The sequence below is a fragment of the Cladophialophora bantiana genome (genome assembly GCF_000835475.1).
Source record: "Cladophialophora bantiana CBS 173.52 unplaced genomic scaffold supercont1.2, whole genome shotgun sequence".
NCBI lineage: Eukaryota > Fungi > Ascomycota > Eurotiomycetes > Chaetothyriales > Herpotrichiellaceae > Cladophialophora > Cladophialophora bantiana.
This window is the reverse complement of record NW_015971576.1, coordinates 1549778-1564467: the sequence shown is the minus strand read 5'-3', so window position 1 is coordinate 1564467 and position 14690 is coordinate 1549778. Positions and strand designations below refer to the sequence as shown.

Sequence of the window (14690 nt, the reverse complement as noted above, 5' to 3'; positions counted from 1 at the left end):
TTTCCTTGCCATCTTGATTCTCCTGCTCCACGTTTCAGGTGGGTAATGACCTGCAGGGCACTGTTGGTCGGGCTTCATGTTGGTCGCTTTCGGTCGCATACACCCAACCCATTTATACCTGGTCCTTCTCCCTCCCAAGAGCTCTGAGCCTTTCATTCTTTCAAGTTGCAAGACTGAAGACTCAGTCTGTCCGCTATTGGTAATCCCATCTGCTTTTCCTCTCGTACCTTTCCTTTGTTCTTTGGGTTCTCGTCTCCACACTGAGAAGCTGGCTTCTCGCTGACCACTACTTTTGCCCGGACTCAACCAAAAAGTTACAATAGGTGAGTTGTCTTCCACGACGCTGCCTAGCTTTGACCATGTATACTGATAGGGGTTTTCAGAATGTCATTGGCACCATACTTCTATAGACCACTTACGCCTCCAGAGGCTGCTGGTGCTGCCGGTCGGCACGGCCATACTCGGAATGTGTCTCGATCGTCATCCTGTGCGGTCGACACGCCGCCCGAGTCGATAATTACTGCTTGTAATATAACTCCAAGTCGATCACCAGTCCTCCGTCAGCATGGCCCGACGTTGCTTCCCAAGATCAGGACTCAGGACTCCTCCCTGGAGCCCCCATCCGCTCATCGACCACCCATCCACCGAAGGACCTCGTCATCCGTCGTCAACAATTCCAAGCATGCCCGACCTGCTATGTATAGGAGTTCGACTGAGCCTGTTGAGTGCACGCCGATGATTTCACCGATCTCGAACGCGCCTCACTCGCGATCGAACTCGCTCAATCCCTCTCCTGGATTGGCCAAAGCACAGCTCAGTGTGCCTGTCAGGACTCATTCTCGCTCTACCTCTGCCTCGAGCATTAACAGCGATGTTCTGAATCGTTTTGGTTATCCTACGTACCGCCAAATGCCTGTCTATGTGTCACATGATCAACAAACCCCGTCCCCAGATCTCTTCGCAACCAACTACATGCCATATACCAAAGCTCCCATGCCCGAGCCGCCAATGATCAACCTGGAGGGTACCTTTGACATGCCAATTGATCTTGATACCATTTCAAGACCTTGCTCTATGAGTCCTCCTCCCATGATGCCACCCATCTCTACGATCAGTATGCTCAGCTACTTGACCCAGCCAACACAGCCAATCAACCTAGTTCGACATCTCACATTCCAGACAGGTCGTGGTCTCACCAACCACTTTTGGTGGGATGTACGCAACATCCGACCCTGGAACTCGTTTTCGCTTCAGACCATGTCGGCTATCCCTGATCTTCTGACCCTACTCAACTTCGAACACGATAAAGCTTGTCTACCACTTATCAGTGCCAACGCAAACACTGTGACCCCTGCTTCGGAAGTCGACCTTGCCAATCTGATCTCCAAGATCTACTTCCCTAAGGTCAACGCTGCCACAAGACTGTCGCTTGGTAACAACTCTGTTGCCCTGTACCCAACCCCAACCCCGACTAGCTCAGGGCTCAGTGCTAACTCCGCCAATATCCCCACTTTTCTTGCCAACTACCCGAGCGATAATGATCGCATTCTCTCTGGACTCCCGCGAGGCCGCGTGGTCGGCTTAGTCCGGTCTTTCGACCGCTGGAACACAGGCATGCGTCGTGAAGGCCCTGCCCGCAAGGTCGAGTACCTACGTACTCTGGCGCATCTGCAGAAATGCATGCGAGACCACAGCTGTCGGTACGGCTTCATTATCACAGAGATCGAACTCGTCTGTGTTCGCGCCGGCTGCGACGACCGTGGCCAACCGTACTTCGGCTACCTGGAAGTCGCGGAGGCAGTGGAGACCAAGACCTTTGCTTGCAAAGGGAACGCGTCAGATGCAGAATTTGACATGACTGTCACTTTGGCTCTATACTATCTGCTTATGCTTGCCAAAGCGACGCCTTTGCCGGGCCAACCAGGCAGCTTCATGGATGTTGGGGGTCCTGGAACGTTGACTAGGCAAAGAGTCTGGGATGGTGGAAATGGCAGCAGTCTTCTTTCGGGTGATGAGGATGGCGATGCTGAGGAACTGGGGAAGGACGGCAAGGATAAGTGGATTCCAGAGCCGCAGATGGGGGAGAAAAGAGAGGCGAGGACGGTTAGAGGGTGGGTGTGGCCTAGCGACCCGTGGCACAAGAGGGAAGGGGAGCGCGGTGAACGTGGCAGCGGAAGAGGGGGGAAGAGACGATAATACTATTCTCTAGGGATTTCTGGAGAGAAACTATGAACGCGATTATGAACGATGTGGGGGATTCTGGATTTGGGCATGGGTTTTCCAAGCGATGCCATCCAGGTGATGAGCTCGAAGCATTAAAGTCCTCGACATCTAAACTCGAAATCGCGGTATTGCAAAATTGGTAATCAAATGAATTCATGCAAAAGTTCAAACTCTGGTACAGGATTCCATTCCTTTGCGGCATGTGGGAGGCCCGGAGCAAAAATACTTTGTGGGTGCCTGTCGAGTACCTGTATGAAAAGGTCGAGATACGTCAGCAAGGAGTCCTTGGAATGAAGCTTGAAAGAGAAACGACACGAATCGCGCATTATCTGGATGGCTCCTCATACTGTTGAGACTTGACATAATTTTTGAAGTCACCGACGGACGGCTTGACATGGCCGGTTCCGTCTCGTCAGTTATCGTTTGAGCATAAAGGTGAAAATCATCGGAGCTCTTCCCCAAAGCAGATCGGAAAAGAAAAAGAAAGGGAGCAAAGAGAAAGCTGAGAAGGCTGCCTACCAGAGATGAGGACGGAAAACTCTAAACAAAGGCGGTGCGACCGCATATGCAACGGCAGAATCTGAATGCGAGAATATTCGGTATTAGAGGAGAGGGACGGAGGAGGGAGGAGGGAGAATGGAAGGAGCTCGAAGAAATTGCAGAGAAAGAAATTGGACATGACGAGGACGGAATATCGTTCAAGGAGAAAATTTTCTTGGCAGATCAGGCTGGTGGGTTCGGCTGCGGGCAGGTTGCGCTGGTGACACAATTTCCACCCTGGCGGTAACCGCTCGACAGGCAACTAGGCCCGCGGGGTCAAACAAGCACCCATCAACCCATTTGTTCTCTTGAATACACCGTCCACTGTTGCTCCTGTAGCAATATCCGCACAGAACAGCAGATTTCTAGTTGCTCCGGATCCCCTCAGACCATCGAGAGTCACGGTTTCGCAGATATCGCCGATTGTCAGTCGAGATGGGAGGTATGTGTCGAGTCACAAAAGCCATGGTCTGCCACTCGCCTCAGCGGAGGCGCAAGTTGATGTCCTTGCGAGAATGGCAACTAACTGAGATCAACTACGGCAGACTTCCAAGCAATCGCCCGTGAGCCTCCTTGCTCCCGAGAAACCATAGGACGCAGACATGCCTAATGTGACGCAGAGCAATTCGTCGAGTTCTACTACAAGACCTTCGACGCCGATCGCACACAGTTGGCAGCCCTCTACGTACGTCTGCAACTATGCGCCCTGTGTAGATATGTCTTGAGCGGGGAAGGAAGAGGAAGAGCTTGATGTTTTCTGACACACCAGTGAGGGCACAGAGAGACAAGTCCATGCTTACCTTCGAGAAAGACCAGTTCATGGGGACACAGCCTATTCTTGAAAAGCTGACGGTGCGTAAACCTAAGCTTTTCAGCGATCAATCGTTACCATGTCCAAGGGCGACTGACGGAGTGGGACGTTGTAGAATCTACCATTCCAAAAAGTTCAACATCGGGTCGACACGACGGATGCGCAGCCGTCCAACGAGCAAGGAGGCATCTTGGTCATGGTGACTGGTGCATTGCTGGTAGGTGTGCCACATTGAAGGCTAGCCTCTGCGTCGAGGTCAAGGCGGCGTGGTCTCTGATGGACACGGTACAAACAGGTCGATGATCAACAACACCCGATGAGCTACGTCCAGACCTTCAACCTGCAGCCCGAGGCCGGCAGTTACTTCGTGTTCAACGACATCTTTAGATGTAGGCGGAATCGGAAAATATCAGGCAGACGACGAAAAGGCTAACAGATGTCGACAGTGGTGTACGCCGCAAGCGGATAGATCAATTAGCCACAAGGGGCGGTGCAGGTTCTGATATTCTGCAAGGGTGGTATCGAACAGAGGCACACGATGGGTCGACATGCATAGCAGATGGCGCAGCTTGGATGGGATGGAGGCTGTAGCGATTGTAAAGCACACAAAGATGGTCATTGAGCAAGCAGGGGAGAAGGCAGCACGATGATAGAAGGGACGCAACCACCAACAACAAGTACTTTGGTATGCACGTGCCGGTGCAGAAGACATTCCGACAAGGCTGAAGGCTGCCATAATTCCTGCTTCCAATCACTTTCGCGCTGCCCGAGTGGCCTAATGTTTCTTGTTCGCGGTCCGAGACGCACTGGCGGACAATACGGAGGATTACGAGTGCTGGAGCTGGTGCGGGTGCTGATGGCGCCACGCATGCGCTGCTTCGGCCGTGCGAGGTCCAGGCTGCTGTATTTCGCTGTGCACCCATAAATGGGCCTTGTAAAGGACTGAGCCCTGGAATTGTCTGTGAAGGCTGGGATAGAACAACCCGGCCATCTTGATTTGTATTCGAGTGTCTACAAGGTACGAGTACCTACCTTGCTACATACGGCGCACAGGCACTGGCTATTACCTCGTCAGCGTCAGACAGACCCTCAGAAAGCCCCATTGACTGTCTTGCCCTGCGCTAGGTACCTCGTAATAATACAGTATTAAGTCTCTGGCTTGCGGCTAGTTTAGGCGCACCGGACGCACCCCTGCCTCTCTGCACCTGCCACAACATCTCGCCAACGCCAACGGTGTCCGTCATCTATCGACAACTTTTGATCCAGCACAGACATCTTCGCGACAACGTGTTCGCTTCATTCTTCGACCCAGTACTCTGTAAGCCTCAGAGTTTTCGATCACAACATACAATCCAAGTCAAGATCAAAGCCAACATTGCTTCCGCGACAAACGTCTCAGATCGAAAGCGTCCCATAGTTCAGCTGCATTGAAACAGGGCCGTTGTGCCACATCTGTCCTCTCCGACTTTCTCAACTTGAACGCCCCCAGTGTCATTGAAAGAGAGAATCCACCATGGCGCTCATGGACGAATTCAAAATGCGCAACTTCAGTGAGTCCTTCTTGCTGCTGGTACCCGCAACTGCACCAGATCAGAGCTGACAGCTGACCGCAGGTATCTACGGGCAATGGTGAGAATTCATTCCCTCTCATTCCATGCGTGGTCGCCAACGATGCCTTCCCTGTGAGCCTTTGCGCTGCAGAACATTACTGGGGAGATACCATATGCTTTTCACACATCGAGTTGAACGGATGTCGGAGAACAATTATGATGAGGTGGCTGAAAGACAGGGATAAGAAAGCTGACTTCTGAATTAATACAGGCTCGGAGTGCTATCCATCATCCTCGGGCTTGCCTTGGGTATCGCCAACATCTTTCACTTTAACCTGCTCATCCTCTTCAGCATCATACTACTGTGCGTCCCCCACTGGCCCCGATCATCCGGATGTACGAAAGGTTGACTTTTGACCGTGGCAGTTGTTCCTCCCTTGTTCTGATATTCATCGAAATCCCGCTCTTACTACGTATTTGCCCTACATCCGCCAAATTCGATGCCTTTATCAAACGCTTCACCACAAACTACATGCGTGCCGCTATCTACGCCGTCATGTCCCTGGTTCAGTGGCTGAGCATCATTGTGGATCCCAGCAGCTTGATTGCTGCCGCCGTGGTGTTGGCCCTTGCAGCAGGTTGTTACGCACTGGCGGGGTTGAAACAGCAGGAATTTGTGGGCAGCACCACGCTTGGTGGTCGGGGAGTGGCCCAGATGATTGTCTAAGAAGCCTTGGTCCGCCTTTCTTTCTCACCGTCCCCGTCTTGTCGAGTTTGGCGGAACCAAAAGTGATTTGACAGTGGTGTACTTCTAGCGGCGCGCCGGGACGCAGAATGTTCGAGCGCAGGGAGTACGGAGTCCATGGAAATGGCATTTGGATGACCTGGCGGAGTGTTTTCACTTAGAGCTCCACGGAATTTTATGATGGTGGTTTACAAGATGCCACTCGATGCACGCTGCAGGAGGCTGGATAGTCATTTAGGTTTATGAGTAGGAATCAAATTAGCATCGAAACCGCCTTGAACTTCATATACTCGTATGGTATCAGACTTGAGACTATGGATTCGCCAAGAGTCGAAAGTGATGAAGGAAGAAAGGAAGGAATCAAGGAAGGATTGTTCGCTGCTGCTGATGGTCCGGTGCCGCTTGAGCAAGATATCATAAGCTCGACTGCGTACATATGCAATGCAGCTTACGGTTGCTTTGGTTTGCCTGTTGGCGTGCGCCTGGACGAGTTCGTGTTAACAGCACCCTTCCGTGGATCGACAATCTAGACAAGGGAGACGGGCAACAGGGTGCCATGTCCAAAACACCCAAAAACACCATATCCACCGCCACAGATCCCCCATCTTTTGTCGTGTCATCCATCATGTTCGCATAGCACGTCCTTGTCTGGTGCTATGCCTCTTGTGGGGGAGGAGATCGGATCGCGATCGACCGGAACATTGGATGGCAAGCGGCAGTACTGACAACTCCGTTCATACTTGTGGATTCCTCCACTCAGTAAGTAGCCGGGGAAGGCGCAGCCAAAGGCAAGGGTGGCACCGACGGTGCGGCTGGGGGCATGGGAGGAGCTGAACTAGCAGTAATAAGCAGTGCGCACGGAGAACCCATCGCCTGGGTTCCTGTGGCTTGCCGAGCCATCACGGTGTCCTTGGAATCTCTGGGGTGTTTGGATGATAAGAGGCTGAGGGCGCGGCGAGCAGCGAGGGAACAAGGCTCAGGTGGCGTGCTAGACCCGAAGCAGCTTGGGCAACCAGTTTCTAAGCCGAGATGAAGGCTGTGTTGGTGCTGTTTCGTCTTGCTTGGTCTGGGTCTTGGGCTGCTTGTCGAGTGCATCGGGCCCCCAGCGGTGCCCAGCCCATACCTCCGTGTGCTATTCTTTTCATTTGCTTTGCGGCTGAGGCGTCCGTGTTCAATCGTCAAACCCTGTGTACGAGGCCAGGTCCCTTAGTCTTGTCCGGTGTCCCTCGTTTCTTTGCTTTGTCCCTGGCCTTGGACCCGAATGGCAACTTCGGATTTCTGACCTGAAAAAAAAAAAAAAACATTCATCGAAACATCCTCTCTTGTCGGTGACAAAACTGTGACACCCTCTCAACTCTTTACATATCAGAAAACCAAAACGGAAAAGACAAAGGAACGATGAATTAGCCCGAGCAGCACTTCTTCAACAATGTCGCCGTACGCTTCAGGCCTGAATCATGGAAGAAGACAGTCGACCCAGCGTATATCTCAATGTTCCAATCACTGACGCTGAGCGCCGTGCTCAAGTTGCCGAGGCCGCCGTCCGAGACGACAGCTCCGAGCGACTCTTGCCAGAACCTCGACAGCCTTCGCCAGAATTCCAGTCCGCACAGTCTTCTGCTCAACTACAGGCTCCAGTCCCCAGCCGATTTCCGTCAATACACGCTCCCCCCGTCATAAGACAGTATGCGCCGAGATTCTCGCAAAGACCAGAAGTTCGCCAATATGTCCCCATCTCCCCAGTCCCCGAGGAAGACGAACCCGAGTCCATCAGGCTCCGGCCGCACTCGGCTGTCGTCACTGACGATGGCTATCTACTCCCTTCCCCAGGGCCGATGCCGACTTTATGGACTCCCATCTGGTTGAAGCGGTGGTTTCTGGGCCTCTTTGCTCTCGTTTTTGTCGCCTTTCTGATCGCCCTGGTCCTCCTTTGGCACTTTGATGAACAGAACGATGGTTTCCACGTTGACCAGGGAACGAACCATGATGCCTGGACTTACACGCCTACTGTCATTGTCGTTGTTGTCGTGGCCGCTTGGAGAATGGTTGACCACCAATCCAAGCTAGCCATGCCCTACGACGCTCTCCAAGACGGACCGATAAAGCCGTCCGAAAGCCTTTTGGTCGATTATATTTCGAATTTTCAGCTCGTGTCGTTACTTGAAGCGTTCAAAAACAGTCATTTCGCCGTCATTGCTTCGATCACCGGATTCATGTTATTAAAAGTTGTCACCGTCTTTGCGACCGGGTTGTTGGTTGCTCTCCCAACACAAGTAACTCAAAAGGACGCGATCGTGCGGGCCAGGGGATTCAGCGCGGATTCTTTCGACCCGAACGCCGCACTCACTTCTTCGGCTTTCCCGGCTCAGCCGGTGTATGCGTACTATGGTAGTATGGCCCAGGGTGTGCCTTTGGAAAATGGCGTTAGGTTTGATCTGGCATACAGTGCCTTGACAGTCAGTTCTGATACCCCGATCGGCGACGATGCGACAATTTCCGGCGAAGTCGATGCCTTTGTGCCGACTATGACATGCAAAACTTTGAATGTGCAGTTGGGAACTCCACGGATTGTGAACGACACCAACTCAGCGAGCGCGTTCGCCACTTCGAGCAATATCACCTTCACCATCAATGCGGGCGATGTATGCAGTCAGCTTTCTTCAGTCGCCGTGCCAGCGGACAATCCGTACACTGAAATTCTCCCGAAGCATCAGGTCACAGGTACTATGCAGCAGGTCTTCTGTGGAACCACGAATGCTAGCGTACCTGATTCGAACGGCCCAAAAGGGCTGTTATTCACGATTACCGACATCAGTTACCGGCAGACACTATTCGACAACGCTACTGACCTCGCGGGGGGTTCGTTTATCATTGCGAGTGATGTTTCCAGGATGCTTAGCAATATGACGAACGTGTTCTGCACTCCGTCGTATTCGATGACCAGGGCCCAGATTACTAACAACACCCGGCTACTCGAGAGTAATAATGCCGTATCAGTCACGTTGAAGGATGGGGCAAGCAATAGCACTCTTTCGGGATTTTCGAATTGGAATGCCACCATTGTCCTTACGCAGGCTTCGATTGCTGCGCAAGTTCTCTTTGGCGACACGATCAACGATGACACTATTTCCGACTCAAGCGCCATCTTTACGCTCATGGCTCTAACGCGGGGCTCCCAGAATATCGACACTTTGATTAACCCGGATGCGATGATATCAGCTGCTCAGGACACGTCCAAGGGCCTTTTATCTCAATACGCTCATCAAGTCTTAAGAGCCGCGGACGACGCCGATGTGGATGGAGGAAAAGTGACACGTCAAGAACGGAGGCTTCGAGTCAATGATGTTTCTGTGTGGACGATGGCTTCGGCATCTGGATTGCTGTTCTTTTTCTGTGTTGCCTTGATTTTCATCGCCCCCAGAGCGGTTGTTCCGCGCGATCCAAGTTCCATTGCGGCGATGGCGACGATGCTGACCAGAAGTACCGAACTGAATCGACTGCTGCGAAAGCAAGGCGCACCGAGCTATGCAAATCAAAAATCAGCGTTGGCAGGTTTCGAATTCGGTACGGCAATCGCCACGACGGATTCTGGGACGAGGAGTTTCAAGATCGTCACCTCAGAAGGTGAGCCAGATGAACCAACCACCAAGCCGACTATGGATATTAAATGGTGGGTGCCGATCACGGCAACATTTCCGTTCTTAACGCTCACCTTGATTCTTCCCCTGGGCCTCATTGTGGCGTTGGAGCTCATTCAACGGCATTCTGATGATCATAATGGGTTTTACACCGTGGCGGACGATAAATGGACGGAGATTTACAGCCACTATATCCCAGGTCTCGTGATGCTTATTTTGGCAGCATTTGTCAACATGCTTGATTTCAATGTGGCGTTGTTCACTCCCTGGAACAACCTGGCAGAAGGCAACGCCATTCACAGAAGATCGGTCCTCAACAATATTCTTGGAAGATCACCTCCATCCGCATTCTTACAGGCTCTGAGGACGCGGAGCCTCGGTGCTATGTTGAGCATCATCGCAGCTGCGCTTGCTAGTCTTCTGGCAGTGATTGCTTCAGGCCTGTACTACGTCCAGCATTACACAGTTGACGGGGCGAGTATTTCGCTTACTCAAGTTGACTCTTTCGACCTTCAGTGGCCAAACAGCTTCTCTAATGACAATGGAGCAGCGGCCATTACCAGTCTGATCATGCACCAGAATTTCAGCTACCCTCAATTCACATACGAGGGACTCGTTTTTCCGAAGCTGTCCCTGAACAACTCCGCTCTGACAAAGGATACACTAACGACGGTATCTGGATCGTCATCCCACGTGCTCCCGGCTGTTCGCGCAAATCTCAAATGCGATGTTCTTGCCAGTGACTCTTTCTCCCTCTCCACAGAAAAGGCAGGAACCGACAGCGCATACGCAACGGATCAAGCATTCATCACCGCCAGAGCAGCGCTTCCGGACTCTTGTCAGCTCGGCGGCTCAAAAGGCACAGATGACTTTGTTCTTTACGAAAATAATTTCGAACTGCCTCCAGGTGGGAAGGGAACATTTGCTGGTGCTCAATTGGATCTTTTGTTTGGAGAGAATGCGACAACATACGGCAACTATGGCGAGAATCGTGGTCAATACATCAGTGACAATCCACCAGTTGGCTGCCCAAGTTTAGCTTTCACCTTTGGCCATTTCCAGCTGGACAGCACGGACAGAAGTCAAGTGACCACAATGGTGTGCTATCAAGAAATCCAAGGCCTCAACGCAAATGTCACATTGCTACCCAACAGTACAACCATTGATTCGAGCCATCCACCAGCAGTGGTCGAGAGCAGCATCTTCCTCCACGATAATCCGCTCAGCAATAGCAGCGGGGTGAAGACATTCGACTTCCGCATTCAGAACAATCTCGCTCAAGAGGTGACTGTGTTTAACGGCGAGGGCGGGACACCCGCGACCAACCCTTCGACTACAAATACATTTGACATCTTCTTCCAAGCCATTATCAACGGTTCTGAACCGCACGACCCAGCAACCCTAGCTGGCCCGGACAACCAAGATGTCCTCATCGACGCAATAAACAGGTTCTATCGTATCTACATGGCGCAAGCCATTTCCGCAAACATGCGCGGACCCTTGAACAGTCTGAGCACTTCGTCCCGCCTTCTTCGACGCCAAACTTCGTCCACAATAACCTCCCTCACTACGGTGGATACTCCGCGGCTCGTCCAGGATAAAGACAGCAAGCTTATCCTCCAAATCCTCCTCGGCATCATGACGGCCTTGGCCGCATCAGCGTGGCTAACCACGAAGTTCCAGCGTGTTCTCCCATGTAACCCGTGCTCGATGGCAGGGAAAATGTCCCTCCTCGCGGGCAGCGATTTGTGCCACAGCGCCGACGATGGACTATGTGAATGCTGTGGGAAACCCCGTCGACGGTCATTTGGACATGACGATGATAACAGACCCGAATCAATTCATGCAGGTCCAGAGGAAAATGGCGACGAAACCGACGAGCGCCAACAGGTCATTCCCGACGGCGCGGAATGGATGCCCGCCTCCCAATTCGAAACCGTTTTCGGTGGGAAACGCTACAGCATGGGCTGGTGGCGCGAGCGGCGACTCGTGGGCAAAAGACGAAGATTTGGCGTGGACATCGGTGCTCGCGCCGATGGGGCAGATGACCAAGACTGGGAGCTGGGGGAAAGAAGGCCCGAGGGAACTGGGTTTAGCGATTTTATGATGAGAGGCGGCGATAGGGATGGCAGGGGCGAGTATTCAAGATTCGGAGGCCGTTCGAGAGGTGCGAGTGTGAGTGGACCGAGCCCTGAGCCCGGGGCGACGGAAGGAAGAGGGGGGCAGATGATGAATATGCCTCGAGAGCCTTCGCCGGGAGTGTATGTGCCCGAAACGGGTCGAACGGGCCAGCCCTTTTACCACGATGGAGGAGGACCAGGCCCGTCGACACTGGCGGGAAGGCGGAGTCCTGTGGGGGGTGAAGCATAGATTTATTGAGACTCGGTTGATAAAGCTGACACGGCGGTTCTTCTTCCTTTTGCCACGCTTGTTTGTAAACTACGGATTTCTTTTCAGGTTGGTCACAACTCATGACGATTGATATATGGAGTTTCAGGTTTGGGGGTTTGGGGTAGTGGCACGATACCCTGGCAGTATATACCATCGGCGCTGGCACTGGATTTTCATCGAGACCATTTTCACTTTCATTTTCAAGGGCTCATTCTGATTTTATTTAATTCCTTTATCTTTCTCTTCTCTCCCTCCCAAATGAGTGATGCATGGCGTGGGATGTTCACACTCAATTGAACCCTAGAAAAGGGGCCATCACGTGATGTAGATGTGGACCTGGGCTTCCGTAACACGCTCCGAAGATCCTCGGTCACTCTTTGAGAAATCCATCACAAAATCACAAAATCACAAAAATTAGCTTCTGATTTCAAAGCGGCTGCAGAGGGGCAGCCTTCGGGCGTCGAGGGCCATGAACAATGTTGGAACGGTAGCTCTGCGCATAGCCAGGAATGGCCTGCAGGCCTCGACTCGCCAGGCCCCTCTCAGGCCTGTCTCGCGGGCATGGCTTCTGAATCTATTTCCCTGCCATAGCCAGGACTCTCTTTCATTCTTGCGATCATGCAATCCACTTCTTCAGTCTCCTTTGCTCAAAGTCCAATTGCGCGCCTTCTCGCAGTCTGCGCAATGCAGCTTCCGCCCGTGTCCTATTGTTCAGAAACTCAAACCTTATGGTTCTGACAACAAGCCTGAGACAGGACTGAGATTTCAGGACGCCGAGCTCAGCAGAGAGCAGATACTGTCTATCTTCGGACGACCCGCTCCTCCGCCTCGGTTTGCGAACAGACTGCTCCGAGTCCTCCATGGCCGCCGCCACGACGGAACGCTTGATCTGCCGCTCCCAAAGGACATTGAGTCGCAGTTGGGGGAATATCCCCATGCGGTCGAGGACGGTCTCCGGTTTTTAAGGCAGGCGTACCCAATCGACGAAGATGAGGCTATTATGTACCGCATTGATCGGGAAGAGGATAAGCTTGAAAAGGACCACCCTTCGGTTCTGATGCAAAGGGGACAAGATATCGGTCTCTACAGAGCACACAAAGCGCCGGAAGACACCTATTACGGTCCCCAGAGTGGATACTATCAGGCTGAACTTAGCGAAAAAGAGAGCGACCCGTATGGAAAGAGCGAACTAGACAGAATCCGCGCAGAAAATGAAGCCAAACGTGAAAAGGAAGAGGCGGAATTGCAAGCACAAATCGACAAGGAGATGGAGAAAGCCCAAAAGGCCCGGACTGAGCGATCCAGAGCACTTGCTCAGCGACCGGACCAAGGTTTAGAGACCGCCAAAGAGCTGAGACCGCCCAACAGGTTTGAGAGATGGGTGCTGAGAGCTCGTAACCGAGCCCAGTCAAAGCTGACACTCGAATCGCCAGAGATCGCTCAGATGACCATGATGCAGCGCCTGTTTCCTTCGCTACTCCTGGTCGCATTCTTGTGTGGTGGTTCTTACATCTTTGCCCAAGTCTGGACTCGACCAAAACAGTCCGATCGACTCTTCCCGGGTGTGTCGCTTTCCTTCGCCACTATTGGCACCTTGGTTGCCATCAATACCGCCGTCTGGCTGGCTTGGAAGTTCCCACCTTGCTGGTCTATGCTGAACAAGTACTTCTTGTTTGTTCCCGCTTATCCGTATGCACTGAGCATGCTGGGCAACCTCTTTAGCCACCAAACACTATGGCATTTGACGATGAACATGGGGGCTTTGGCTATCTTTGGTCTTCCTCTCCACGAAGAGATTGGCCGTGGTAACTTTCTATCCATCTACTTTACTTCGGGTCTGGTGGGGGGCTTTGTGAGCTTTGCGCGCCATCTTGCTCAGCGCAACATGGCAACTTCGGTTCTGGGTGCTAGTGGATGCGTGTATGGCATCATATCCGCATATCTCGCTCTTCATTTACGGTAAGGATGAAATCCAACCTTCTCGAACTGCGGCACGCACTAACACGGGCCCTCACAGTGACAACTTCTCTCTTATATTCATCCCCCACGACTGGACGGACAGATTATCTTTCAGCGGCCAAACGGTCTTGGTAGTTCTTACGTTGAGCCAAGTGTTTGGGGCGTTGGGCCGTCTAGGGAGGTACGACTACATCGATCACTTGGGTGGGATGGCGGTGGGTTACGTCTATGCTCGGTGGCTGCAGAGCAACGGTCACAGGAGAAGGGAAGACACGACCAGGCTGGGTGCATGGTGGACGAACCTGGCCGGGAAAAAGCCGTGAGCATATGTATGATCAGGGGAGGGAAGACAGGACTCGACCTTGCCTGCAGGAGAGACGGTGGAGGTCTTCATCCACGTCCGGTGTGTATGGCTGCGGAGGATCGAGAGAGAGAGCCTTCGAGGACTCGATATAGTTCGAAGAGGCCTTTACTTCGGATACACTACGACTAGACTGGCCTCGGCCGACTTAGAGATACTGTACGCAGAGGCTCTCCGGACGGCTCTCTTGCTCACGATGGATTGCGACTCATGTGCCAGTCCATGTAAAGTTGCCACAGAGGCAACATCTGGGATATGTCAAGCATCCATCCGCTTGACTCGATAAAAAAAGAATTCCACTCTCGTGCAGATGTCACCACCAATATAAATTGTGGTATAATGGGAAGCCCATCAAAGCCGAAAGTGGAGGAGTCTCGTTGGGCATTTCCGCCCCGCCGACGTCACAACTCTCCGATTCGTAGAGAAGTCGTCTTCGAGAAGTTTTCCGCCATTATCTCCATTTGCTCCAAAC

General features: G+C 52.5%; 5 protein-coding genes across 5 annotated transcripts; all 5 read left to right on the top strand.

Moving 5' to 3' along the window:
• Window positions 1-384: 384 nt before the first annotated feature.
• Window positions 385-2196, top strand: Z519_01575 (uncharacterized protein; the record flags this gene model as incomplete). The annotated part of the gene is made up of 1 exon (XM_016759332.1): window positions 385-2196. One exon carries the CDS (start codon window positions 385-387, stop codon window positions 2194-2196), a length of 1812 nt encoding a protein of 603 aa, XP_016624660.1.
• Window positions 2197-3198: 1002 nt separating this feature from the next.
• On the top strand, window positions 3199-4043 carry Z519_01574 (uncharacterized protein; the record flags this gene model as incomplete). Its single annotated transcript, XM_016759331.1, has 7 exons — window positions 3199-3205; window positions 3309-3326; window positions 3384-3448; window positions 3544-3615; window positions 3690-3791; window positions 3870-3963; window positions 4021-4043. The coding sequence occupies 7 exons, from the start codon at window positions 3199-3201 to the stop codon at window positions 4041-4043; spliced, it is 381 nt and encodes a 126-aa protein (XP_016624659.1).
• A 1044-nt stretch (window positions 4044-5087) lies between these two features.
• Z519_01573 (golgi apparatus membrane protein tvp18) lies at window positions 5088-5851 on the top strand (the record flags this gene model as incomplete). Its single annotated transcript, XM_016759330.1, has 4 exons — window positions 5088-5124; window positions 5188-5203; window positions 5396-5488; window positions 5551-5851. 4 exons carry the CDS (start codon window positions 5088-5090, stop codon window positions 5849-5851), a joined length of 447 nt encoding a protein of 148 aa, XP_016624658.1.
• A 1475-nt stretch (window positions 5852-7326) lies between these two features.
• Window positions 7327-11877, top strand: Z519_01572 (uncharacterized protein; the record flags this gene model as incomplete). Its single annotated transcript, XM_016759329.1, has 1 exon — window positions 7327-11877. The coding sequence occupies one exon, from the start codon at window positions 7327-7329 to the stop codon at window positions 11875-11877; it is 4551 nt and encodes a 1516-aa protein (XP_016624657.1).
• Window positions 11878-12367: 490 nt separating this feature from the next.
• Z519_01571 (uncharacterized protein) lies at window positions 12368-14180 on the top strand (the record flags this gene model as incomplete). The annotated part of the gene is made up of 2 exons (XM_016759328.1): window positions 12368-13857; window positions 13916-14180. The coding sequence occupies 2 exons, from the start codon at window positions 12368-12370 to the stop codon at window positions 14178-14180; spliced, it is 1755 nt and encodes a 584-aa protein (XP_016624656.1).
• Between the last annotated feature and the right edge of the window lie 510 nt (window positions 14181-14690).